The sequence below is a fragment of the Schistocerca nitens genome, chromosome 4, assembly GCF_023898315.1.
Source record: "Schistocerca nitens isolate TAMUIC-IGC-003100 chromosome 4, iqSchNite1.1, whole genome shotgun sequence".
In the NCBI taxonomy this organism is placed as follows: Eukaryota; Metazoa; Arthropoda; class Insecta; order Orthoptera; family Acrididae; genus Schistocerca; species Schistocerca nitens.
Window position 1 is genome coordinate 110,192,619 of NC_064617.1, and position 25,806 is coordinate 110,218,424.

The 25,806-nt window shown below is 36.9% G+C and overlaps 1 protein-coding gene across 1 annotated transcript in view; it reads left to right on the forward strand.

Annotated features, from left to right (window-relative positions):
• Positions 1–25,806, forward strand: part of LOC126251888 (hemocytin) — a 541,167-nt gene that overhangs the window by 246,101 nt on the left and 269,260 nt on the right. The window contains exons 34-37 of the mRNA XM_049952591.1: positions 5,827–6,024; positions 7,526–7,723; positions 16,400–16,616; positions 19,944–20,083. Of these exons, the coding sequence (XP_049808548.1) occupies positions 5,827–6,024; positions 7,526–7,723; positions 16,400–16,616; positions 19,944–20,083 (753 nt within the window). The remainder of the gene's footprint in view (positions 1–5,826; positions 6,025–7,525; positions 7,724–16,399; positions 16,617–19,943; positions 20,084–25,806) is intronic.

Consider the following 25,806-nt stretch of genomic DNA (forward strand, 5'->3'; position numbering starts at 1 on the left):
TGCATGAATGCCCTCTGAACTCTCAGGAACTCTATTAGAAATCTGGATTTCCAGTTGCTTTCATATTCAAATGAACAGTTGGGTGAAAGTAAAAGCTACAACAAGACTAGTTTGACAAAATGATAGAGGTGTTCAGATGTTTTTAGTAGGAAGAAGAAAGTTTTTACTGTTTAGGAAAGGCATGTAAGATCACAGAAGAAGGCATTCAAAACAGAGATGTCAGACATGTGAAAGAAACCACTTACTCTCAGAATTACTGGGATACATCCAAATTCAGGAAAATGCAGCTCTTTGTAGTAACTAATGATTCAGGATCTCTCTTTAAGCCAGCAATGACTGTATAGAACACCAACTGGTTAACTCCTTGTAAAGGTAAGAATCAGGCTCTTAGATACAACTACTCTGTTAGCAGTTACTGGAAAGAGAATTTTTAGGAATTACTATATGCAGGTTAAGAAGTTTATACAGTCACCCAGCCACTATAAAGGAAGAGCTTCATTTACTACTAGGGCAAAAAATTCCATCACAGAGGCTTCAGTAACACCACAACAATCACTTTCCAGGACAAACATACAGACATTAGCAATGTGGAATAAACGAGTAGTACAGTACTGATATATAGAAACAAAAGCAAGGCAGTCCTGTTATGTAGTCTAAAATTATTGCCAAAACTATTTCACATGAATGATGCCATCACAGATGTGCCAGTGTGACATGATTTGCCTCAGTGGCCATGTTTAAATAAAGAAATTTAGTACTACATCTCTGACCTAAACGTCTGCACGATAAATTTGACAGTGTGTATTTGCTAGACCTAATAAAGTGAACCATGAGAAATATTGATTACAAATAAGCAGAAAGGGAAACTCCAAGCTAGTTTCCTGTATAAGTGAACTGTCTGACAAAGATGTTATGAAGGAGGGTCCAATTGTTCTGGAGTACACTCCAAAACCTCTCTTTTTTCGGTAAATGACTGTCAGACTAGTTTTCAGAGACGTAGTTCAGATGTGCCTGAGTCCCTTTCACTTGAAGAAAAGCTGGGCTGTGAAATAAAAAATGACAGCCCTAAAAACCCAGTATTGCTGTAGATTATTGTAAGAAATTTAACTGGAATAAATGTAATTCATACAGGGTGGTAATTCTTCAAGAAGGGATAACACCTTTAAAGTTGATGCATGTAAATGTTCAATATTTCAGAAACAAACTACATATATTGCAAATATTTGTAGAAGAACTCTCACCACATATATTATTAATAATGGAACATGAAGTAAAATCTGGCAAAATAATATATTATAGGTTAGAAGGTTACTTACAAGCAAGTAATTATTGTAGGGAATACCATATAGGTGATATTGTGGCAATTAATGTTATTAAGGATATAGCAGTTTAAAAAATTCTTTTTTTGAACACCACACTGTAGAAGAATCAGTCAAAATGAAAGTTGTTATTTTTCACAGTAACGACTTTAAGTCAGTGAAGTGATTGGGGTATTGGAGTATATCACCCACCAAATGCTAATTTAATATTGTTTGTTAATAGACTTAGTAGCATAGTTGTTGAGACTGGTCCTAATGACCTTACTATATTGTGACTTTAACGTAGATACAAATTCAAACAATGGAAAATTCAGGATGGAATAATGACAATAGTATGAAATGGATAGATTGCTACTCACCATACAGTGTAGATGTTGAGTCAGACAGGCACAACCAAAAGGCTGCTTACAAGTAATCTTCTGAATTAGACAGTACACAGTACACACACACACACACACACACACACACACACACACACACACACACATGATCACAGTCTCTTGCTGCCAAGGCCAGCTTGTACTATCTTTTAAATGTAGTAATCTCTGACACAAGAGTAATGGACACATGCTCCACTAGATATGATTATGCTGTAATCAACAAAAATGTTATAGACAAGATAAATTACAGTAGTTGGATTTTCATTATTCTGGCCACTTTGATCAGGTGATAGAGTACATAAATTCAGTTGGACCAAAAATCCTTCAGAAATTAACTCTGAATAAATCCCACATTAACACACTTAAATGCAAACTAGTCAGTGAGAAATGGGAATCTGAGTACCAGGTAAAAGGGTCTGACGACAAATGGTATGTGCTCTACTCAACACTGTTGAGCCATTGTGATTATTTCTACCCAGTCAGAGAAATCCAAAAAAATATTTAATGTTGTCAAAATGGAAGTAATCTTGGACTGTAACTCCCACCAAATCTGACTAAGCTCAGGTGGAGTATACATGGTTTCAACTCAGCAGATTTTTAAGGAAAAATACCATCAGGCAAAGAAAACTTTGAAATGTGAAATTGCTAACCTAAGGAAGCAGATTAACAGCAAAACAGTAGAACAGTCCAACAAAATTATTTTAAGACATCTTGGGAGTTAGCTAACAAGTAAAGGTCTCAAGAAGACGAACACAGAACCATTCAGTGTAAGACATGATGTAACATTGTGAAAAATATGAATACTATATGCAATATCTTTAATAATTACCAATTCATATTATAGTTGCACAGTTCAACTCAGTCAGTGTACCAGGGTTGAATTTATGGAGGTGAATGAGCAGGATGTATACAAAGCAATACTCACCTAATAAAAAAAAATTCGTCTGGATAGTATGGCATATCCAGTGTAGTTACTAAGGTGAGCATAAAAAGAATCTAGAAACCTCTTACCTACCTGATCAACTGCACCAGTAGAGAAAACATGTTCTAAAAATGAGTGTTGTGAAACCAATGTATATATTTGCAAATATCCTGTCACAGCTAAGTGCCTTTTTCACAAAACACAAATTTCTTGTAGATTCTCAGCGTGGCTTCAAAAAAGAGCTAAGCACAACCACAGCATTTACACAGCTCTTCCATTAAGTTTTCTATCTGATGGAGCAAAGGATGCAGACTGGCGGTATATGTTTAGACCTGACAAAAGCTTAAAACATAGTAAACCATAGGTTTCTTCTAAAAAAACTGAAGTTATGTCACGTCAGGGGCTTATCTGTGAATCTTCTAGCCACATACCTATTGAATTATAAACAATGCATTAAACTGATATACATACTAGATAATAAAATTATAAACTTTCAATCCATTATTGAAACATTAGTACAAGGTGTACTGAGGGGCTCAATTTGGTCCCTTTCTCTTAAATATATATATATATTAATGATACAGAACAAACCATTGAGTTCCATGTAATAAGCTATGCAGATGACACCTCCGTCTTTTTCTGTGGTAGAGAATGTAAGGAACTACAATCTTTTGCTACTACTGGTGCAACAGAAGTAATGAAATACTTCAGTGATCAAGAACTCAATGTGTATGTCACAAAATCTCAATCACTGGTGTTTAAAATGGGCAGTTCTCACCACAGTTCAGCATCATAAACTGGGAGCTGTGAATTTCTGGGGATGTATGTTGATGAAAATTTGTGGTGGACAAACAACAATAATTTTGTATGCGGAAAAGTCAAACAACAATAATTTTCTATGTGGAAAAGTCAATTGTGCCTTATATCTCCTTATCCAGCTCATAAAGATATTTCCTAACTAAACCCTGAAAATAGTACATTATGGAATAATTTATCCCTTTCTTATAGGGCTGCACAGCTGACATTCACTTAAAAAGAATACTGCTGTTACAGGAAAGATCGATAAGATTTACATATGGAATAGCCTATAGAGATCCATGCTGTGAAGTGTTTGTGCAGCACAGATACCTAACAGTATATTCTTTGCACGTATTTAAATTTGTTACATTTTTTATGAATCAACCAATGGAAGTTGGTAAGTGTAGTGATGTACATGACCACAATACCAAGGCAAAATTCCACTATTTCCAGAAAACAGGACCTGATTTTAACACAAAATTAAAATCTTTTCTGATAGAATTTTTTTTTTATATTCATTCAATGAATTGTAAGTCACTGATTGTTATATGAACCAGTAGCATAACAGCTGTAATGCAATAAATGTATGAAGTAGATATAAGATGCAACAGTTTCAGTATATAATGTCTTTATAAGTGTTGTTATTTTCATACTATTATTTCTGATGTCTGCAAAAGCCATAATTGTGATGACTCTATACAGAGCAAATGTAAATAAATAAATAAACAAATATAAAGGCTGTGTAAGCTCAAAATCAGCTGTGGTCTATTTGTCTAATCATGTCCTAGGCAATGCACACTGCTGAGAACCAGTGAAGGATAATTGTCATGTTGGAGGCCATAAAAATTGATTCAAACACAGTGTCAAAACTAACCTAAAGTAGTGTAACTTCATTACTTGCAACTGAGGGACGTGAACCCATAAAATCTAACCTGGTAAATTTCAAGGAATAAAACTCTTTAAAGAAGGTGCTTTGGGCCATAGTGAAATGGACAGAAGACAGAAGAAGAGGGAAATGGAAATGTACAAGATAAATGATTTATCACCAGCTGCTATCTGTTTATTCATGACCACAGTGTAAATACACTCATCACAGATCAAGCTGGTCAGCTGTGTAAAAATTCATTCATGTGTAATCAGCTAGTGATAATAAATTTTGTGGTGATGTCAATGGAATGGATGAAGCAGCTACAATAAAGTATTGTTAGACAACATTATGAACTGATTTTATAGAGGTACAGCCCTTGAAAATTTATGTGAAAACATCAGAAACCTGTAAAGGAACACAAAACATTTTGGAAAGTCTGAAGGGTGATTGCTTAATGTACCTTTGTCCCCACGTGTCATCAACAATTGCTCAATGTACCTTTGTCATCACCTGCCATCAAAAATATATAAATTACAGCCATGAGGTTCAGGAAGACCATTAAAATTATATTGCTCCATAGACAAAATTAAGTATATGACATAAGACAGGTAACCACACTGTACGATTTTCACTGTTACCTATACTGAATGTGACAGTGAGTACTTTAGAGTTGAGGAAAGTTTCATGATTGAACTTCCTTCCTCCTTCCAATAATTTGTGGCTTGTGAATATGTATGTAACCCTTATAGATCTACCTTTACCAAATCCATGACGTTTCCCCAGCACTATTATTTCACTTGTTGTCTTAAATGAAAAGTTAGTCGCTTTTATAGAAACGATTTTATATGTTGTTTTTTTTCCCTCTCTTTTAAATGAGTGTCTACAGATACATAATTTTTTTGTCCAAAAATCCTAGGAAGTGTGCATATGCGCCGTGCTGCTTAGGGCAAAGCAATGTCAGGTAACATCTATCTGTCTCTTATTTTCCTTTTTTCTTACAGAGCTGAGCAGTATTCTTCAGTGAAAACTTATCTGAGACCTATATAACAGTATTTGAATACAAATTTAGTTTAAATTTTTTATGTTTGAGGAAATAATTTCTGTCTGCTTTCCCACAGAGCAAAGTGGTGCTGTAGTTAAGGTGCTTACTCGCATTAGGGAGAAACATGCTTAAACCCCCTACCAGGCATCCAGATTTAAGTTTTCTACAGTATCTCTAAATTGGTTAGGGTAAATACCAGGATGGTTCCTAATACCATTTATATCTAATCTGTGCCCTAGCTGAGTTTGTGCTACGTCTCTAATAACCGTGTTGTTAGCACAGTGTTATGCCTTAATATTCCTTCTTCCTCCCATTTATGTGCCACGGCAAGGAATTCAAACCTGATTGAAGATTTTTGTGTGTGGCAAGTACGTTTATGCTTGCTTCTCCATCAACTGTAAATGAACTTCTAACAGCCTGAATATGGAGAATAAGTTATTACAGTGGGATGTCCTGCATGATATATTATTCTTATATGAAAATCACTTTGTTTTTAGAAACCACACTCTGCAGCTTGGATCAGCCTCTTGCTCCAACTGCAGCCCGATGTGATACATATCTTAAGTGCGAACAACTACCTGAAACTGGTCGCCGAATTGTTGAGATGCAATGTGAAGATGGTTTGTGGTTCCACCCAGTCCAGCATCAGTGCACCTCACCAGAACAAGTTGCCACTGTTCGTCCTGAATGTCACCGTAAGTTACAAACAGAATTTATCATTAATCTTAGTAACACACCTGTATGCTTGTGGCTGCACTGCAGCACTGTTATGCTCCTGTATCATTAAACAGATTTGTTGTTGAAAAGCTAAAGAATCTGTGAATGAGTGTACTGTGCAACAATGCTTCATAATTTCTTTACACTGCTTCCTAAAAACTTAGGAAACATCACAAAAATAATTAACTTGCCTGTCTGTTATAGTGAAGCTTACCAAAAGTGTTAAACACATAACATAACATAAACAAATTATGTAAACATATTCCCAGAAACAACATGAAGTAATAATTGTGCAATGTGCTGTTAATGGTGTATTGTATGAGTTCCATAGGAAAATAATACCAATTTTCTTACAAACCACATAGAGGTAGCATTGATTTGCAGATAGGCCCAATGCTCGTGCCCTGTCACTAATGACCTCATCATGAACAAGGCATCATACCTAATCTTTCTTTTTTCCTTTGCATTTTTCCACAAAATTTATCTACATGTTGACATTATATTGTGTGAAAAGCTGATTAAGAGCTTTTTTGAGGTAGCTTCTGCATTAATGGTTGCTGTTAAATCTGCTGTGCCTCTCTTGATGCTACCAACCAAGGTGATGCAGTGGTTAACACACTGGACTCATATTCGGGAGAATAGCAGTTTAAATGCACCTCTGGCCATCCAGATTGAGGTTTTCTGTGGTTACCCGAAATTCCTACAAGCAAGTTCCAGGATTGTTTCTTCACAAGAGCATATCTGACTTCTTTCTCAATCCTTGAAACAGTCAGAGCTTGTGCTCTGTCTCTAATGGCCTTGATGTTGATGGGACATTAGTCCCCTTCATTCCTTTTAGCTTGTTTTGCCTCGCATTTAGCTGAAACTAATCATACTCCTTTTAATTCTGCTGATGGGGAATCCCTTGATGCTCAGTATCTTGAGTAGTGGTATGCGTGCATAACATTCCTCAAGTATAGTTGCATAAAGATGAAGTAGCAGTAGATAATTCGAAGCAGCTGAAAAAAATGGAAAATTAGCATCTGTCTTCAAAATAGACCTGTTTTTACTAATTATTCAACCACCACCATTTAATCAGATGTTGAGCAAAGTCTTTTGTTACATGAAAACACGGCCTGACATTGATAGCTGTTGTTGACGTGGTATACAGATGTAGTCTTTAAAAGCTGATGCCCTCAGATGTCATGTTTCTTCATTTATTCTGCCACGCTGTTCAGATCTTCAGGCAGAGTGTGTGTGTGTGTGTGTATGTGTGTGTGTGTGTGTGTGTGTGTTAACTTAAATGATGTTCCAAACAAAAAAAAATTTAGACACTGATCAAATTAAAAGTTTATCTCAAGTTTATAAGTTAGTATGCAAGTAAATTAACTTCAGACAATTAAGCTGAAACTGTCCTCTATGTGTTTATCTCCATATTTGGGTAAAAGAGTGAAGAGTGCAGTAAATAGGGGTTATGGTTTTGTTGTTATTTTCCAACAGTTGAAGATTTCTGTGGTGTGGAAAGGCCACTTCTTAGTCATCCAAGTGACTGCTCTAAGTATTTACAATGCCAGAGAAATGCTGCTGGTCAGTGGGAGCTACTGGAGAGGGACTGTGGTCCAGGAACATGGTTCCACCCTGTAAACATGGTGTGCGCATGGCCAGCAGACGTAAGCGCTGTCCGACCTGAGTGTTCCCGTGAGTATGACAGTACATCATTTCAGTTTGTTTGCATGTCTGAAGAAGCAATTTTAATTAAAGTAAATTTTAACTAAAATGTTCCTGCATTTTCTACTAGAAACATTTGTAAATTCCACATGTGTTTCATTACATATAATATTTTGTTGTTGCTGGTAGGAGCTAATGATTTTGTGATTAAGTTAGAAGAGCATTCACAAGGTAAAATCTCCAGTCAGCATAGCCTGAATTCGGTTTATTTTGAGAATTTCCTTCTTTCATACTTCAGTTACAAGCATATTTAATACAAAATTCTTGCAGAATAGCTTATTTTTCACAGATAAATTAGAATGCTCCTATCTTCATCAAGTAAGATATTTAGGATGGGACATTTATGTCAGACCTTTCCTGCTGTTATTTTATTTTATCCATGGTAATGGAGATTGGTATTCATAGCTGTAGATTAAATTATTTGAAGATAAACAGCAACAGACATTTTCTTCAACTTTATTTATGCCAAGATTCATTTGAAGCTTTCACCCATCTATATTTGACTTAATAAGGTTATGCATTTGTTGCCAGTATGAGTTTATTGATTTTATTTTGAATACTGCAGCTTTCCAGAAAAATCAGTTACTTTAGTCACTGTCTCAACCAAGCTGCATACTAACAACTACTCTGCAGTCAAAGTGCTCATTAGTTTCATTCTGCCTCCAGATGCTCCTTCTTCCAGTTTTATACACAGACCATATTTGTCTATACACAAAGTAGTATAAGAATTTGTAAATAACAATAACAACACTCAATAATTATTCAAATTAACATAAAAATTATAACAATTAAAAAGTCAAGAAGGATAAGGTGTTTCCAAAAGCCGCATAGCTGTATGAAGGTATTGTGGTTGCTCTTCCCGGTAAGGTGTTAATATAAAACTGCTTTACATTACAGTCTTTGAAATTTATTCTGAAATTAGTTATTTATTGGAGTGAATATTGTCAGACTATACATTTTATTGAAATATGTGTGTAAATGTAAAACTGAAACTGCATATGATGTTATATTCATTGCTTGACTTTAAGTACGTGTGTAGATCCATACAGTGTAGATATCATGTGGAATATATACAACATGATACAGTACGAAAATATTCTCTATTTTCCGCAAATGCTATACAACGAGGAAAGCACATCTGTTCTGCATCAAAGCTTGGAAGATCATTTGTTGTGAAGCAAGATCGATTGTCAGTGGGGATACACAATGTGGTGTGTGCTGGGGGAAAAGTGGCATGTCTCTTGTTGCACAGCATTAAGATAGTAATCTTACAGGTATGTGGGAGGGCAACAAGTGTGGCCATAATGAGCTTGTTGTGAGGTATTGGTTGGTGGAGGCATTGGGTTGAGGTTGGCTTCATGTTACTTCATTGCGCCGGTAGTAGGGTATGGTGTTCTAGGAATGATGTTGGTGAGAAAACCATTGGAAGATAGATGCAATGTGCAGACTACTATGTTGACATCATTGAGCAGTTTGTAAAAAAGCGTGAAGTGGCGGCTGATGAAACCATTCCCAGTGTCATGTTCAGAATGCTGAACCTCAACAACCAGGAAGTTGTCAATCAGTTTGATACTCAGGTCTTTGGTGTCAGAAGTCTTTAGTGTCAAGCTGTACCTTGAGTTGCCACATTTCGTTCAGTTGTATCATCGTGGTGTTTGGCGGAAGTTGACATGTCATTGGTGGACAGATTGTCCTGGAGTGTCCACACAGATTTCACATGGTTTACATATACTGTGCTGGGTCTTTGGTTCAAGAATATGTTGAATGTATGTGTACCATGTTTTAGAACCTTGGACCCATATAAGGAGGCCACAAGGAAGGCCAAATTGTAACCTCATGGAACATGAAGTAGATGTAGTCTACAGGTGCCATATGAATGTAAAGTTTAAGAGTGCTGTGAGGTTATGGAGGCAGTATTTTAAGAAGTGCAATATGTTCTTTTACCCTGGTAACATCGGCAGGGAGTTTGTTGGTTTTCATCTGTGGCATCAGAAGCACAAAGTCAGAAGGAAGGGCAAGTGTTTCACCATACAGGACTTCTGTGTGGGAGGCTTAGTGTTCCTTCTTGCAGGCAGTGTGTATGCCTAAGAGCACCCATTCTACAGCTTGTGTCTAGTGTATACCATGGCATGTAAGAGCAGCTTTTAATATGTGATGCCATAGTTGTATAAAGCCATTGCTTTAGGCGTGTAGTGGTAGTTCAATAATAGTGGGTGCCACAGAGATTACATTGTTCACTGAACAGTGTGGATTCAAGTTGTTGGTCTTGGTCAGTGATTATGGACACTAGGTACATGCATCAGGGTGTTGTTGAAGTCACTAGCTGTTAATTATACTGACATGTCTCATAGAGGTGTGGCATTATGTGGTCAGTGATGGAGATTATGAATTGATAACCTCACCAAATTAAAGTGCATGCATCACTGTCAGAGTGATGGTTGTGTGTGGTGTCTCACTTTGCTCTTCCAGCATGGTATGCATTTGGGTGTCCACTCCTTGCAACCTTTCTTGATGATCAGCCATACAAAATTTTTCAGTCTTTAGATTCGCAGTCATGTTATTGAGAAGGTAAGGAGGTGTTTATACCTCTGTTGTTATTCTGCAAATGCATCGTAATCAATCTGTGCAGAGATGGCATTGATCTGTGAAAGATAATCAATGATGATGTTGCTTCTGCCCTTCAGGTGGCATACGTCAGTTGTGAATTGTGCAACATAATCCAAGTGGTGGAAGTGTCTGGGGCACAAGTCCTTTGATGGGTTACAGATTTGTCTGCTAGTGGCCAGTGATCTATATAGATGACAAGTGGTTTGCCTTCCATGTCTTCCTTGAACTGACAAATTGCCTCATAGACAATGAGGAGTTCAAAGTCATAAGTCAACCATTTGCTTCGGCAAAGAGTAAGTTTTCATGAAAAAATCTGAAAGGTTGTTGTAAGCCTACTACTTACTGTTGGAGAACCATGCCAGTCACAAAACTGCTCACATGCTTTGTTATTGTTAACTGTGCATGATGGTGGGCCAGGGTTGTTGCCTGGGTGAGACAGTCTTTGAATTTGGTCCGATTCAGCTTCAGTTTACTGTTAGTGTTTTGTGGCCGAGTGGTTCTAGGCTCTACAGTCTGGAACCGCGAGATCGCTACGGTCGCAGGTTCGAATCCTGCCTCATGGATGTTTGTGATGTCCTTAGGTTAGTTAGATTTAAGTAGTTCTAAGTTCTAGGGGACTGATTACCTCAGAAGTTAAGTCCCATAGTGCTCAGAGCCACTGTTAGTGTTTTTCCCTTTTAGGGCTTCTTTTATTGGAGCCTGAATGGCGACTTCATGTGGAAGGTGGCACTAGTAGAAATTGAACATCCCCAGAAATCAGTGTAATTCCTAGTAGTCTTGTGGAGGTGGTAATTGGTGGACCAGTTCCATTCATTATCTGTAGGGCAGATGAGTGCAGCATTGACAACATGACTGAGAAAGATAACCTCAAGTTGCCAAGTTGGCCTTTCTTGTCATTAATAATGATGCCATTTGCAGTAAGTACATTGAAAACTTGTCTGGACTTGGAATCTCATGTGTTATCCTCCTGAGAAAAAAATGCAAAATCTTGTCAAGATAAGCTTAGCGGAAGAGAATCTTAAGTAGGACCTGTCCAAAAACTGTTGCCATGTTTGGGCTCCTTTTTTTTTGAGGCACATGGCATAAAAAGGTACTCAAACAGGCCAAAAGTGATTAACTATTGCTGTCTTTTAAAAATATTCTGCATTCATCAGTATTTGGTGATAAGCTTGTTTGGAATCCAGGATGCTGAAGACAGAAGCACCCCCAAGGTAATGAGTAAAGTCCTCTATGTTTGGTATTGCGTAACTGTCAATTATGTAAAGTGCATTAAGAGTTCTGTAGGCGCCACATAAACACAAGGCACCTTTCTTCTTTGTTCTTTGGTGCTAGTTTAATGAGTGCCCCTGCTTTTAAAAGTTCAATTACTGCCACCTTGGCCATGGGATGTTTGTCCGGTGGGAGCCGGTGTGGTCTATGTTGGACTGTGGAAGGGACGTGGGACCAGGTGTGGTGGGGACCTGTGTATCATTCTGTCTGTGATGGTGTGATGTCCCAATGTATGAATAACACTTGTGAAGAGTCCATGGATGGCTGGGAGTGCGGATTAAGAGTGGGAAGCACTTGAGCAAGACTCAAAGTTGCTAACACTGTTGGTATGTGAAAGCTGTGTGGGTGGCCACACTTACTGTTTTAGTCATGTCGAAAGTGTATTTCACTTGCATGGGAAGGTTGTCCTCGATGGAATGTCAGTCAAAGGTTTTGTACACGACGTCATGGTGTGGTGAGCTCTTCATGAATTTTTTGTATTTCCCATCTTATTATTTCATTCTCTTGACAGAGGCATAGAGACTCCAGGTGGGTTCTGAAGCAAAGAAACTGGTTATGTTGAGCTTTTATCAGTGTGTTGATGCAGCTGTGAGTGGATGATGGTGATGATCATCACCCATCAGGTTGCACTGTTGCTTGTCAGTTGAGAGGATGTGTTGTGTTTCTGGGAGCCCATAGCTGATGACACTGGTGACTGAATGACCACTGTTGTGTTGAATCAGTGTGCCATTGAACATATTCAGTAAGAGCTGGGAATTGTGGAGAAAATTTGACACCGATACTGGTTCACCAACATCTGTGATTTGAAAATTCCAAGTTACTGTCATCCGAGTCCCAGGTCTAATGTGTGAGGTTCGGAGCCATAGACGGCGATTGCTGAATTGTTCACTGCTCATAGCTGTGTGGCTCTTTTCTCTTAGGCTGTGATAGTGAAGATTGGAGGTGTCACAGCCATGTCAGAGCCATAATCAACCAAATAGTATTGCTGTCCATGGTGATCTTGCATGCAGTGTCACTGAACTGTGTATGATACCAGTCGAGGCTTAGGGTGGTGGCCTGGGGATCTCAAGTGCCAGTAGTTTCTTTTGTTGACACAGTTGCCTGAGTAGTGGTCAGGTGCGGTTGGGCTGCTTCAGCTGCCGCGGGGAGCAGTCTACACTAAGACTGGTGTTGCTATCTGTACGCAGTGGTATTGTTATCAAGTAAATTGACACATAGCTGGTGCTGATTAATAACAAGAATTTTATTTGCTAATTTAATTCTATAGTCTAGTGGTTCCTATGCATTAGTGATCCTGGCAGGCTGTATTTGAGATGGGAGATTAGCTATCCACAATGTCCACAGTGTATGGTTGGGCATCAATTGAAAGTCGATTAAGATTGTTAGTTGACACAGTAGTTGTGATGGGGCTCCCTTTGTTAATTGTTCATTGTAAATTACTTGTTGCAACTGTTCTCTTCAGAGTCCTGGTGAGGTGTTGCAAATGTGCTGAGTTAGCTGTAGAACATTTGTTATCTGCCGGTGGTACAAGGATGATGTTACTTATCACATCTGCATGTTCACCCAAGTGGCTGAGGAGAGTGACAAATTCTGTTGCATCACTGGTGACATCATGAGCAGCGAGAACCATACAGAGGGCTGAACAGAATGAAATGGCGGTAGCTTGGGATGAAAACTAAATCAGTTGGAGGTGACCTCTGTAGGTAGTTCTGCCAGTTGCTATGGAAGTACTGGCAAAGGTAACATAAGCAAATGTGTCATTTCCATATGTGGTGCAGTTGATAGTGCAGACAGATTGTGCACCTGCGTGCGGGGCCAGTCAGCACTGGCTTGAAAATTGATTTGTACAGTGTAGAAGAGACATCGCTCAAAGCAAGCGATGGTGAGTATGATCAGTCAAGTGGTAATGGTTCAGAATACGCCACTTGCGAAACAGGGGTGGTGGTGAAGTCACACAATATGTTGTTCAGAGGACAAAATTGTTTGGCATTATCGACAGTTGCTGATGCACTTCACTGGCAAGTTTCATTGTCACTTTTATGAATACACTTCTTTGGAGAGTCAGTTGTGGAGCACTGTACATTGCAACACTGCATGCTTTTTTGTAATTCATGAATTGTGATGCACAGTGGTTACACAATGGCCACTTTGTTGATGTGTGGTATCCAGTTTGGTTTGTATTTGCTGTAATTCATGGTCACTGCATGTCACCAGTGTAGATCCATATGGTGCAGGTATGGTGCAGAATATGCAAGACAAGATACATTGTGGAAATATTCTTTATTTATCCGAATGGTATACAATTAGGAAAGCGCATCTGTTCTACATGAAAGCACAGAACACAGTGTCACGGCAAAGTCAAACCAAATATCGTTCGACTGTCGGGGGAGGGGGGGGGGGGTCCACACAACAAGGTATCCCCACATGTGTTTTGTGATAAAGACAGCTTCTCTTAATCACCAAATCTTGATTATATAAACCATCAGAGAAATAACATTTTGGATAGCACAAATAGAACATTATCATATTGCCATTAATGAGATATTAATATGGCATATCATGCATTTAGTGGCAGAATTTTTGTACTGTTATTATAGTTTCATATTTTAAAAAGAGAATAGAAAAAAATTTCTAGTTAAGGGGGTGAATGGTATTAGTAAGTTATGAAATACTGAGGGGAAATCTTATTGGATAATCAGTCTGAGTATTCAGAATGTCTCATGTCATTAGAAAATGTGCACTTATGTGAATACATTACTTTTTCTGTTAACAGTTTCAGCTTTCAATTTTTGTTGGTCAGATGCATTATTTGTAGATTTTCTGGTATGTCAGTTACAAAGAACATCCATTTATTTGCATAATTATATACTGAAATTCTTGTATGTTTCACCTGAGTATATCTTCAGACATGAATTGCGGTGGTGCTTGTATGTCTGAGGTTGGTGATATGGTTTGCTGATGTTTTGGATGCTTTGAATTACTTTATCCTTTATGTTATTATTTGTCTAAAAACTGATTTTAATATCTACGAATGCACAGTTTCATGACAGTATGTATCGAAAAAATTCTCTCGAGCTTCCTGCTTTGTCAAGTGGCTGAGAATTCTCAAGCTTTCGGCTGAGTACCCCTCTGAGCCACTGATGAGTGGTGTCTGCATTTTTGTCACTGATACCATGCTTACATAGCAGCATATCTGATTTTAATATGTTACTCACAAAAGGTCTGTATGAAAGTTTTCTGAATTGAGTACCGGTACACCATATTTTTCTGCTAGGTGTGATGTGATATTACAATTAAAAACATTTAACATGAAAGTGGGGGGGGGGACCAAAATATTTTTTCATGTTAAAAGCGTTTTGTGCTAAATAATTCACGCAGAAAAAACTGTTTTCGGTCTCATCAAATTTTATTACATTACAGTAATTTGATTTCTTGGTGAAATTTACTCTTTTGGTAAACTTTTCATAGCCAAATTTGCATTCAGTACTATTTATTTCTAATGACCAGTTTCAACAATTAAGATTATAATCAAAAAATTTTTGTATGTCCTGTTCCATCAGAAGATAACAGTTTTACTTTTGAAACATGTCATCAGCAATACATAGTATACATAGTATTAAAAATATCTTCTGAGCAAATACACAGTGCTTCTTATAATCTCTAATTACAATTTTAGATTCACACTGTACAGTATACAGTACATGTAACTCTTAATTCAAGTTGACAGTCCAGTCAGCTAACATAGTGACCTCCATCAACAATAATTTGTTCACTGTACATTCAGCTGATAATGTTCTTACGTTTTGAAAACTCTGCCCAATGATAAATAAGGGTAGTTTTTCAGAACCATCAGAATTGCATCCTTCAGTACCACAGATCTTTTCTTAGAGATTTTCCCCTTGAAGTCATTTGTCCTTTAAACTCTAAAATTTTGTTGGGAAAGCAGTGGTAAACTAATAAATAGCTGTCAAAGACTGCTTTGAATACCACAAATTATAATCTAGTTGTGTTGACTGTAGTTTTTATACTAACTCATTATCTATGGTTGTTTGGAAACAACTGACTCGGTGCATTAGATAATCCTCAATCGCCATAGTTTTCTGCCATGTCCAGGAATTTTTCTGTTGCCTGCTTTTTACAATCCAAGAGTTTTAGAACACTGTATGTTCAGTCACACCCAGCAGTCTTTGTTATAATGCATAGACTGACTTGACGAAATGTAATGAAACATCTTCAGTTTAACCTTCTTTTTTCCATCATGTTCCCAAAAATTATTTGGTTACTTTTACACACTTGAACTGATATGAGTAACCTCCTATCATAAAAAATATTTACACCAAAGAATATATACAGCATAAATATGACCATATTCAGCAAAATAATACTGATCTTTCTTCAACAGTCACATATCCTCATTTAATGTTATTATTTAAAAATTTACTATGAAAAATATTCAAGTTTGTCTTTGCAGTATCGTGCAATTGTCACACTTTTTGACATTCGCTTAGTAAGGCAACTACATCAAACTTGCACTGTCCATGCTGGTTTATCTAAACTGCTTTAAATTATTGATAGGATGTTTCTTTGTGTATGACTTTACCTGTTCCTTACTTACCTCCTGTACTAGTGCTCCATGTGATAACTGCATTTTCTGTCACGTTTATCACACAGTTTTGAATTACGGATGTTCAAGACATAATGACTAATCTACATGTAAAGATTGTGAGACCTTGCTTAATTGTTTTCTTTTTTACGTACTTCGTTTTGCAGTTCCAACAATGCCAACAATGGTGACTACAACGGTTGCTGTGCACCAGACTACAGAGGCAACCACAGTACGAATAGTGTGTGACCAAGGATGGACACAGTGGTACAATAAGACACACACTGAGGATGGAGACTTTGAACTGGTCTCAGATCTTCAGACCTCTGGTTCACTTATGTGTGATATCCGCCATCTGACAGACATACAGTGCAAATATCGCAGGTATTTGAAATTAATAGATTATCTTGTAATGTATTAATATATGCAAGATTTACTAATATATCTAGTGTATTGTTATGGAAGTTTATTAAAATTACTGAACTTAAAACATATGAACTTATAATCAGTCTGAAGATTGATTTGTTGCAACCCTCCAGCTTGCATCAATCTGAATCTGATTGTTATAGTCAAGCCTTGTTCTCCCTCTTCAATTTTTACCCCTACTGTTCCCTCCACACCAAATTTACCATTCTTTGAATTCTCTGGATATGTTCTATCAATCAATCTTTTAGTCATGCTGTCCAATAAATTTCATTTTTTCGCAATTCTGTTGAATGCCTCCTCATAAGTTACTGAAACTACCCATTTAATCTTCAGTATTCTCTTCTGGCACAACTTTTCAAAAGCTTCTTTTCTCTTCTCATCTGAACAGTTTATCATACATGTTTCACTTCTGTAGAAGGCTATGCTCCAGACAAATACTCCCACTGAAGAGATCCTAAAATTTAAATTTACATTTAATTCTAAAGATTTATCTGTTTCGGAAATACTTAGATTGTTATTGCCAGTCTACTTTATGTCCTCCCTACTTCTGCCATTGTCACTTGTTTTGCTGTTCAGCTAACAAAGTTCATCTACTACTTTTAGAATCTCATTTCCTAATCTAATTCCCCAGCTTGATTTAATTCAAATACGTTCTATTACCCCAGTTTTGCTGTTGTTGATGTACATCTTATAAGTTGTTTTCACAACTCTTCAATGACAGCAAATCATCCTGGAACACAGTACAGAGCTGCATCACATCCATACTACAATAGATGTTCAAAGTGGCCTCTGTGGAATGAAATGCATGTGTTGTCATGCAGGATACACATAATCATATATCCCGGTCCTCCAAATCTGGTGTATGTGCAGTCTGCTGCCTTTCTTCAATTCGGAGCCATGATCACTCAAATGCCCAAAAATGGCTTCAAATGTTGTGTGATTTGGTTGACATCTGTGAGGGTACTTGTTTTGGTATGGCCATGCTGCCTCTTGACCATTTCCATCTCCTTGGCTGTACTCAAACATCATCTTGACTTGTTCCCAACGTGGATACCTGACCATTTTGCTGCTTACAGTGTGCTGCGTCAATCACATGGCCTGTAATACACAAGGAATACATGGAATCTGGTTGGAGGGACCTTCATTAATCAACAACACATACCAAGGAAATAGTGCATTTCTGGATACATGTTCATAGGACCTTTTATCTTGTGTTTCATGCCAGGAATCTGTTCCTGCAGTTTGTCAGTTTTATTAATGTTCACCTTGTAAACACACACACACACATATTCCAAAAATTAACAATGTCTTGAACAGAATACCATAGTATTTTGTGCCATACTTTCATGCTTCATTTATTTATATCCCGTATTTTTTTTTTTTTTTTTTAATACAAAACACATTGGAGAAACTTGAAATGAAAATAGTTACTGTCAATATGTTGACATATAAAACATAACAGAATAAGAAATCATAACTTTGACCAAGTATCTAATGGAATTATTTACTAAAAGAACTGTTATGTGATATCAACCTATCATTTAATAGTCTTAAACTTAACTTATCCATTTTACTGTTTGCTGAGCTCTGTGACTGTGGATAATACTATTTTAAGAAATATGACAATCGCCCAGTTTTTTATATATTTTTATTTATATCAATATGTGTTTTGGGTGTAATACATATTTACGTCTTCAATTAGCCTTCCTGAGAAACATTGACTGCACTGTGGAAGTTGCAGCTGCACTGTACAAAATAACAATTTTGTTTATCTACTGCACTTTGCAAGTTGTATATTATAATATATTACTCATTTAAACGCACTTACTTTCTATTCTGCTTTCATTGCTCTCATTTTCTGAATTTGTAAGTGAAGTATATACACCTTTTCTTTATGTCAAAAACAGCACAGTGGTCACAGAGTTACCAGCTGATACGCTTCTTTACCTTAATGCATAAAGAAGGGATGAATTCATATTATTAATAATAAATACCACAAAGAAGTATGTATATAAGTGTGCAAATTTTTCACCACTAAGTTTATCCTCTGGACAAAAGATCATTTTTTGTTAATGTGTAGAGTTGTAGCAAAATGTGAGGCCATGGGATATAATAAGAGTGAAAATAGACAAAGTAAACAAGTTTTCTCATTTCATAGTCAATGAAGGTGGTGATTATTCTTATAATGAAGATAACAGCACAAGATGTTGATGGTGGTACTTCCAATAAAGATTTTTCCAGTAATAACAAGAATTCACTTTGTGAGACTTGTATGTTAGTAAATGTGTATGCTTTTTTACATTCCAGTTACTGAACAATATGCGCTGTATCACCCTGCCCCCTTCCTTCACTCCCCCCAACCCCCCACTTCCTTTACCTACTTGCTAGAGTACACCAGTCAGATTCAAACTGGTATCCCGTTTGTTCCCACTGAAGATCATCATTCTGGTTCTTATTTGCTATGTGTGAAAAGGTTGCTTTGGAGAGCATTTCCGTTAATTAGTAATTCTCCAAATTAAGCAAAAATATAGTAAACTTTGGGCAATCGAATGCTTTTATTGAACTGAAGAAGATACGTGCTGCCATGAAACATGCCATACACACAAAGGAATAATTTGCATTTTCTGTTAATACTCCTTTCAAAGGTAAATTGCAAGCCTGATACATTTGTATAATTTAAAATGTTGCTTCTTGTTCTATACAACATTCTCAGAATTGAGATTGGTGTATAGTTATTTGCATTGTTTTTTCCTTCCTTTTTATAAAATGGTTTGACTAAAGAGTACTTAAATCTTTCTGGAAACTGATCACACTTGAAAGACCCCATAAATCTCTTACAGAACTGCAGGATGCCCATATTATTTTAAACCTTTTGACATTGTCTTCTCTTCAGTAACAATGACAAACTGGAAGCACATAACCACAAGATTTTATGTAAACACAACAGTTTGTGTTTTCAGTGTTGAAAGAATCTTCTGTAAGGCTCCTAGTTCTTTCATTGACTAATCAATGCCTGTTTTCTCTATTTCATTTAATTTGTGTTATTTTATTCTGCACATGACATTAGATATTTTCTATAATTTGTTTATGTTATTTTAATTGGTAGTACTGTGCTAAACAGTTACATACTAACCAAGTGGTAACAAATGAAGTGATGATTTCAGACTAATGAAAACTACAGCAAACAGTTCTGTGTTTTGCTGATAAGTATGCTATTTTAAATGTGCTACATCTTTTAAAAACTTTTTTTGTGTTTCTAACTCATTGTGATGGTTGTATCTATAGTGGGGACAGATTGGTCAATGTATCTGAGTCATCTACAACAGCAACATGTGAACCAAAGATTGGACTCCGCTGTGACAACCGTCTACAAGCTGACGGGAGGCTCTGTGAAGACTATGCTGTGCGTTTCTTTTGTGACTGTGGTACGTAGTTCTTTCGTGAGAGTGTCTTGTTAAGTGCATATTTATTTATCAAATATCTATTCCATACTGTGATGCATGTGTTATGTGGGGGGGGGGGGCGCCTTTGAATAGAACCCTATGCTCCCCCCCCCCCCCTACCCCCGATTACCGAGGCAATACAAAAATGTCTGTCCACATTAACGGCCACTGACAAACTGTGGTCAAGAGACAGCTGGGCCACCCAGTTGCTGCACGTACTTCCCAACGCAACATGCTTCACTTCAGTGACTACTTCACAGCCTGCACTGTATGGATTCTTTTATCAACACCAGCTTATCAACATTGCACAGGTGGGAACCCTCCAAGCAATATATCCTATGTTCCCATAACCCTCTGGCCTCAGCCTTCATGGACTCACTAGCCTTTTTTCCCCTTCATCTGGTTCTCTCCTCCCCCCCCCCCCCCACTGACCCCCCCCAAAAAAAACCTCCTGACTGCACCTAGCTGCCCTCCCTGTCTCCTCCATGTCCCTGAAAGCTTCCAAAAGCAGCACTTTACCCTCCCCTACCCCTGCCCAACTGTCCCTCCCTCTCCATTCTCCAGCCTCCTCCTTACCCCAAACACCCATGGATTGCTTCTTCCATCAGGCACTGTTGCTCGCAATCAGGCCTCAGTGGTCAGAGATGGTGGTTATGTGTGACAGAACTGTGCTTGCATGTGTGTGTGTGTGTGTGTGTGTGTGTGTGTGTGTGTGTGTGTGTGTGTGCATTTTACCTAGAAGAAGGCCTTCTATCTGAAAATTCAAATGTGTATCAATCTTTTTATTGTGCATGCCTGTTATTCAACATCTATGTATGTTGAGTAGCAATCTTATCTTTTTCATAATATTGTTGTCATCTGTATTATTTGAACTATAAACATCAGTCCAGTTTGCTCTTCTCTAAAGAGAGAGCAAAAGTGATCTACATCTTCATCACTGAACTTCCTGACACGAACTCTAGTTTTTTGTCGTTTTGTGTCTTCCAGAATAGCTGTTTAGGTTGTAACAATATAAGGAAAAGGAGATTGCTATTCATCATAAAGATGATATGTTGAGTTGGAGAGGCATAAGCAAAAGACTATTACACTTTCAGGCAAAAACTACTTCAGAAAAGGAAATACAAGTATTCCAGTCCGAGTTGCTAGAGATGGCAGTCATGTTTGCATGAGATGCACTTGCTTGTGTAAATGAATGTCTCTGTGTGTTTCCCTTTGTGAAGAAGGCTTTGGCCAAAAGCTAAATGTGTAACAGTGTTTTTATCGTGCCTGTTTTTCTTTATATTGTTGATATTCCAACCTGGGGTTTCCATTATATAGGGCTTAAGATATGTTATAGCATCCTAAAACAGGTGAACATTGCTAATATTGCTCTGAATTTTGTGCATACATTCTTTTATTCTTTTTGTGCACAGAGTGATGTGCATTCTTATTCTGTTCACATGGAAAGATTAATTATTGATCAAAATGAATAAGGAAAGAAACTAATTCAACTCACAACATATTCAATATAAAATGTAACAGGAATCTGTTTTTTTTTTTCTTAATTAGTATTAGTAGTTTGAATCATTTTTCAGTATCTTGTGTACTCTTATTAATCTATGTCATGGTTAAACATAGTGGTAACTTCAAATGTAGTAACTTCAAATGTGAGTCCATTTTCAAAAACAGTAGTCTGCCTTACTGTCTGCTGTCTTAATTTTCAACATAAAGCTGGCCCTTCAAAGATTGAATGAAAGTTTTAGTTAGATCCATTCACTGACTTTACTTGGGCTGTGAATTTTTTTTAGGATTTTCTGATAGAATTTTCTCAAGGATCTGTCAGTGGTAACTATTGTTGCATTCACACATAGCCTTTCTTATAAATTCATAAGTTACCATTATGTTTCTTCTCTGTTTTCCTACATCATCTTTTGTAATGTTAGTGTAGTAGTCTCTATTTCGCAACATTTTCCAAATGGTACTACATATTAAGTGAAGGTGAATCTCTGCTGTCTTTTAATATTTTACCCATGACATATTTATCTATACTATGGTTTATGATGCCTTTGAGCTGTTTTGTGTATTGTCAGATTCAAACTAATTATTATCAATTTGTCTGTTGAATAGGTTGTTAGTGATTGTCTGTCAGCTTAACCAAAACTCCTGATAGCTTTCTTGATGACTTTTATGCCTTTGGTGTCCACCATCCCTGTAACAGATGTTATGCATCCAAGATCTTGGGGCAAAACAGCATAAGAATATGTGTTGCTTCTGTAACTCATTCCTTAGCTAAACATTGGAGCTAGATTTCTATATACACTTCCAAATTTTCTAAACTTTGTATCTCATTCTCTAAAATTGCTGTAGTGTTTCCAGTAGTTGCATAAAGGAACAGATGGAAAAGATTCCTGCAGGTGACGCATAGTGAGTTATCATATGATAGTGACATGTAAACTCATGACAATTCAACAAATTGTGTTCACTTTTTGGCCTTTGAAGGAAACTTAATTATGGTTAGAATATGGTTTGCATAAGGGTTATATTAGTTCTTGTCCTTTGCCACACCACTACTACCTTAAACAAAGTTTGTACACTTCTTTCAGCCTGAGCCATCTCTCATAAAATCTTGAATGAATCTTTCACACTGCAGCATAGTGTGTGCTGTTTCGAAATTTCCTGGCAAGTTAAAAATGTTTGATGGACCAGGGCTTGGACCCAGTACTTTGCCCTTCATAGGCAATGTTCAAACAAAAGTGGGAGAGAGTTATTGCCAAAAGTAGAGCTGTGAGGGCAGGTCATGATGCTTTGTACCTGGATAGCTAAGTTACTTCTGATACATCTCATTAATTGTCTACATTACCACAACTGTTGTGGCTGTGTTTTGGTTGTTGTGTGGTTATTTGTGTCTGAGAGAGTGTATAGTTATAAAAATAAGAATACTAACTCAGGAAACTAAGTCCATCTGTGTACATATCATTATCAGTTAGCTACAGATGCAGTGATGTGTTTCCTGATTTTGCTTTAAACAAATGTAGTGTGTCCCATCAAGGAACTTGAGGAGTGCTCTCAGAGCAGGTAATTATTGTAATAAATGTACTACCGCTCTTTTTATAAATAAATATGCTGCTATATTAAACTGAAAAATCTGATATAGTTATTGCATTGATTGACTGTTCCATTGGTTCTTGGTATACTATTTTATACATTATGAATGAAACACACACAAACACTGGGATCTTATATCACATCCATAAAGGAAACAAGATGAACTACTTTGAAATAATGGAAATTAATAAACACATGTCCATCAACCTAAGCTTAGTTGTGGATGACCAGACACAGTTCCCCTACTTGCCACTTTTAGCTATGGATACTACTCATAATCTCATCCGGATCATGTTGTGTTAAAAAAATTACTTTGTATAATCACAGTTGCTTCACTCACCTGCTTAATATCACTATTATATCTTATCAGGTTATTAATTTAAAACCTATTACTGACAAGATTATTTTGTTCAGCCACACCCTTGGAATATATCATCAAAGTATATTCAGTTATTTTCTTCTGTGTACAACTGTTGTAATTTGTCTATGGTTCATTGGTTAATGTGTCACTTATTTTATATTAGGTAAATAATCATACATCGAATTTGCACTGGAATAATCCCTCTTGTTTTATACCTAATTCCAACATTAACATTTTTGTCTCTGGAATTGGACATACTCTGTACTTGCACTAGTTTAAAATCTTTAGTTCAACAAAGTTTCACTGCATCACATACTTATCCCTGCACCTGATGATGATGTAACAGCTGAAAACCAGTTTGTCTAACAAATAATAAATGTTGTAGAATATTACACCAGTGTTGTGTGGGTTTCATTCGTAATGATAGAGTTATCTTTACGGTTGAAAGAAGTTTTATAATCAAATGCAGTGGATACACATCAGCACTAAAAAATTCAAATACAATATTATTGAAAACTGGTTCTAAGCTGTCATCTTCCCTCCTTTCCCTAAAAAGTAATGCAAGAGGGAAAAAAATGAAACCGATTTTTCTGAATTGGTATGTATGTATATTAATAACAGCCTGGCTGTAATTCAAATTCTTTTAAAGTTATGAGAAAAGTGAGTGCACCAACTGGAAGAGGAGACAATTTCCCATAAGAAGGATATTCTAACGATTTGGATGATAAGAAGTGGTGTGAAGTTGGATTGCAAAATTCACACAACTCTCCCATAAGTTGACTTACTTGGTATGTGCAGCCGATCTTCTTCTCTTGATTTCCGGCTACGTCAATCTCCAAAAACTTCTTCTCCGAAGAATACTGCTGGTTAACAGGAATTTATAAGACTCTCTCCCCTTCAACTTCCACAAATAACATATTTACCATTTCTCACATCAATATTCGAAAGTATGCAAGACAACTGATTTGTCTTGTGTTAGACTCGATAAAATACATCTGCAGTAAAGTTGGTTTAACAACCACATAATTTATGAACCCGTCTTGCCTCTAGCCAGTACAAGATGTGAAGTACTTAAAAGTCTATAACCAATTGTTCGTTTTTCTTTAAAAATCATCAGAGTCCCTAAAACAGCAAAGAATACTACATAATTACTTCTTGTTCTTCCAATACGGCTTCTGTGGCGTGAGTGGCAAACACTTGTCGATGCTGTTCGACCATTGTGTCTACCTTGTGCTTGTTGTGACACACACAAACATGTTGTGCAGTATGTACGTTCTCTCACACTTATTTTTAAAATATCGTGTGTTCGAGATGGTAGAAGGGTAAGTGGTTCTAGAATTTATGTGGAAATTCTTGATCACTACAATATACCACTGCTAATAATAAATTATAGACAATATTAATAGTGCAGTAAAATTGTGCAGTTTGTTTTTTTATTAACTGTGGGTGAGCTATCCGCACACAACTTATTACGACATGTCAAATTCACCACTGTGAAAGTATGCCTCTTCCTATGTCATTAGAGTTCAGCTACTGTGAAGGATACTGAAATTGAAATTTTGTACTTGTGCAAATTCCAAGCCTAGTGACAGATGTTATGGAAAGTCCAGCAAGAGAGTATATGAGAGCCAGCATGAGGCTGGCGTGAGGGCAAAGTAGATGCCAGACTGGTGCAGTGTATTGGGTACCCATTTCTGTTTGATCTTAAACTCATTTGCTTATGTGCCCGAAACACAGTTTGCACTCTGATTTTATTCAGTTTGATCTCAGCATTTGTCAATTTTTTAGTGCAGTTCCAAGAATATTTCCATTTGTGGATATGGTCAAGTGTTTGCATTATTCGCTTGTTGACAAGTTGGCCACAGTCAAGACTTGTATTTAGTTGTGGCTTGACAAACAGTTGGGACTTGTATGTGGCTTATGGATCAGTTATGACAAGTAATTATGTGTGTTAGCCACAGTTGGAAGTTAAATTTCTTTTGTGGTGCAACAAACGGTAGGGACTTGTATTTATTCTGCAATTACAGACCTGTAAACTGATTTTAACTGTTTTTGTTTTTTTGTTATAAGCACACATGATGCATAACTTCGTTGATAATGCCAAGTTAGTAGCCAGTTCAGGCTCACAGTATGGACAGTGAACACTGTTTACAAAACTTGTTTGAATAAACTGTTCTTTTGTTGTGAATAGTTTGTCTTGGCTACAGTGATTTGTAGTAGCTTATCTCATCACCATCATAGCACATATTTATTTCAGGAA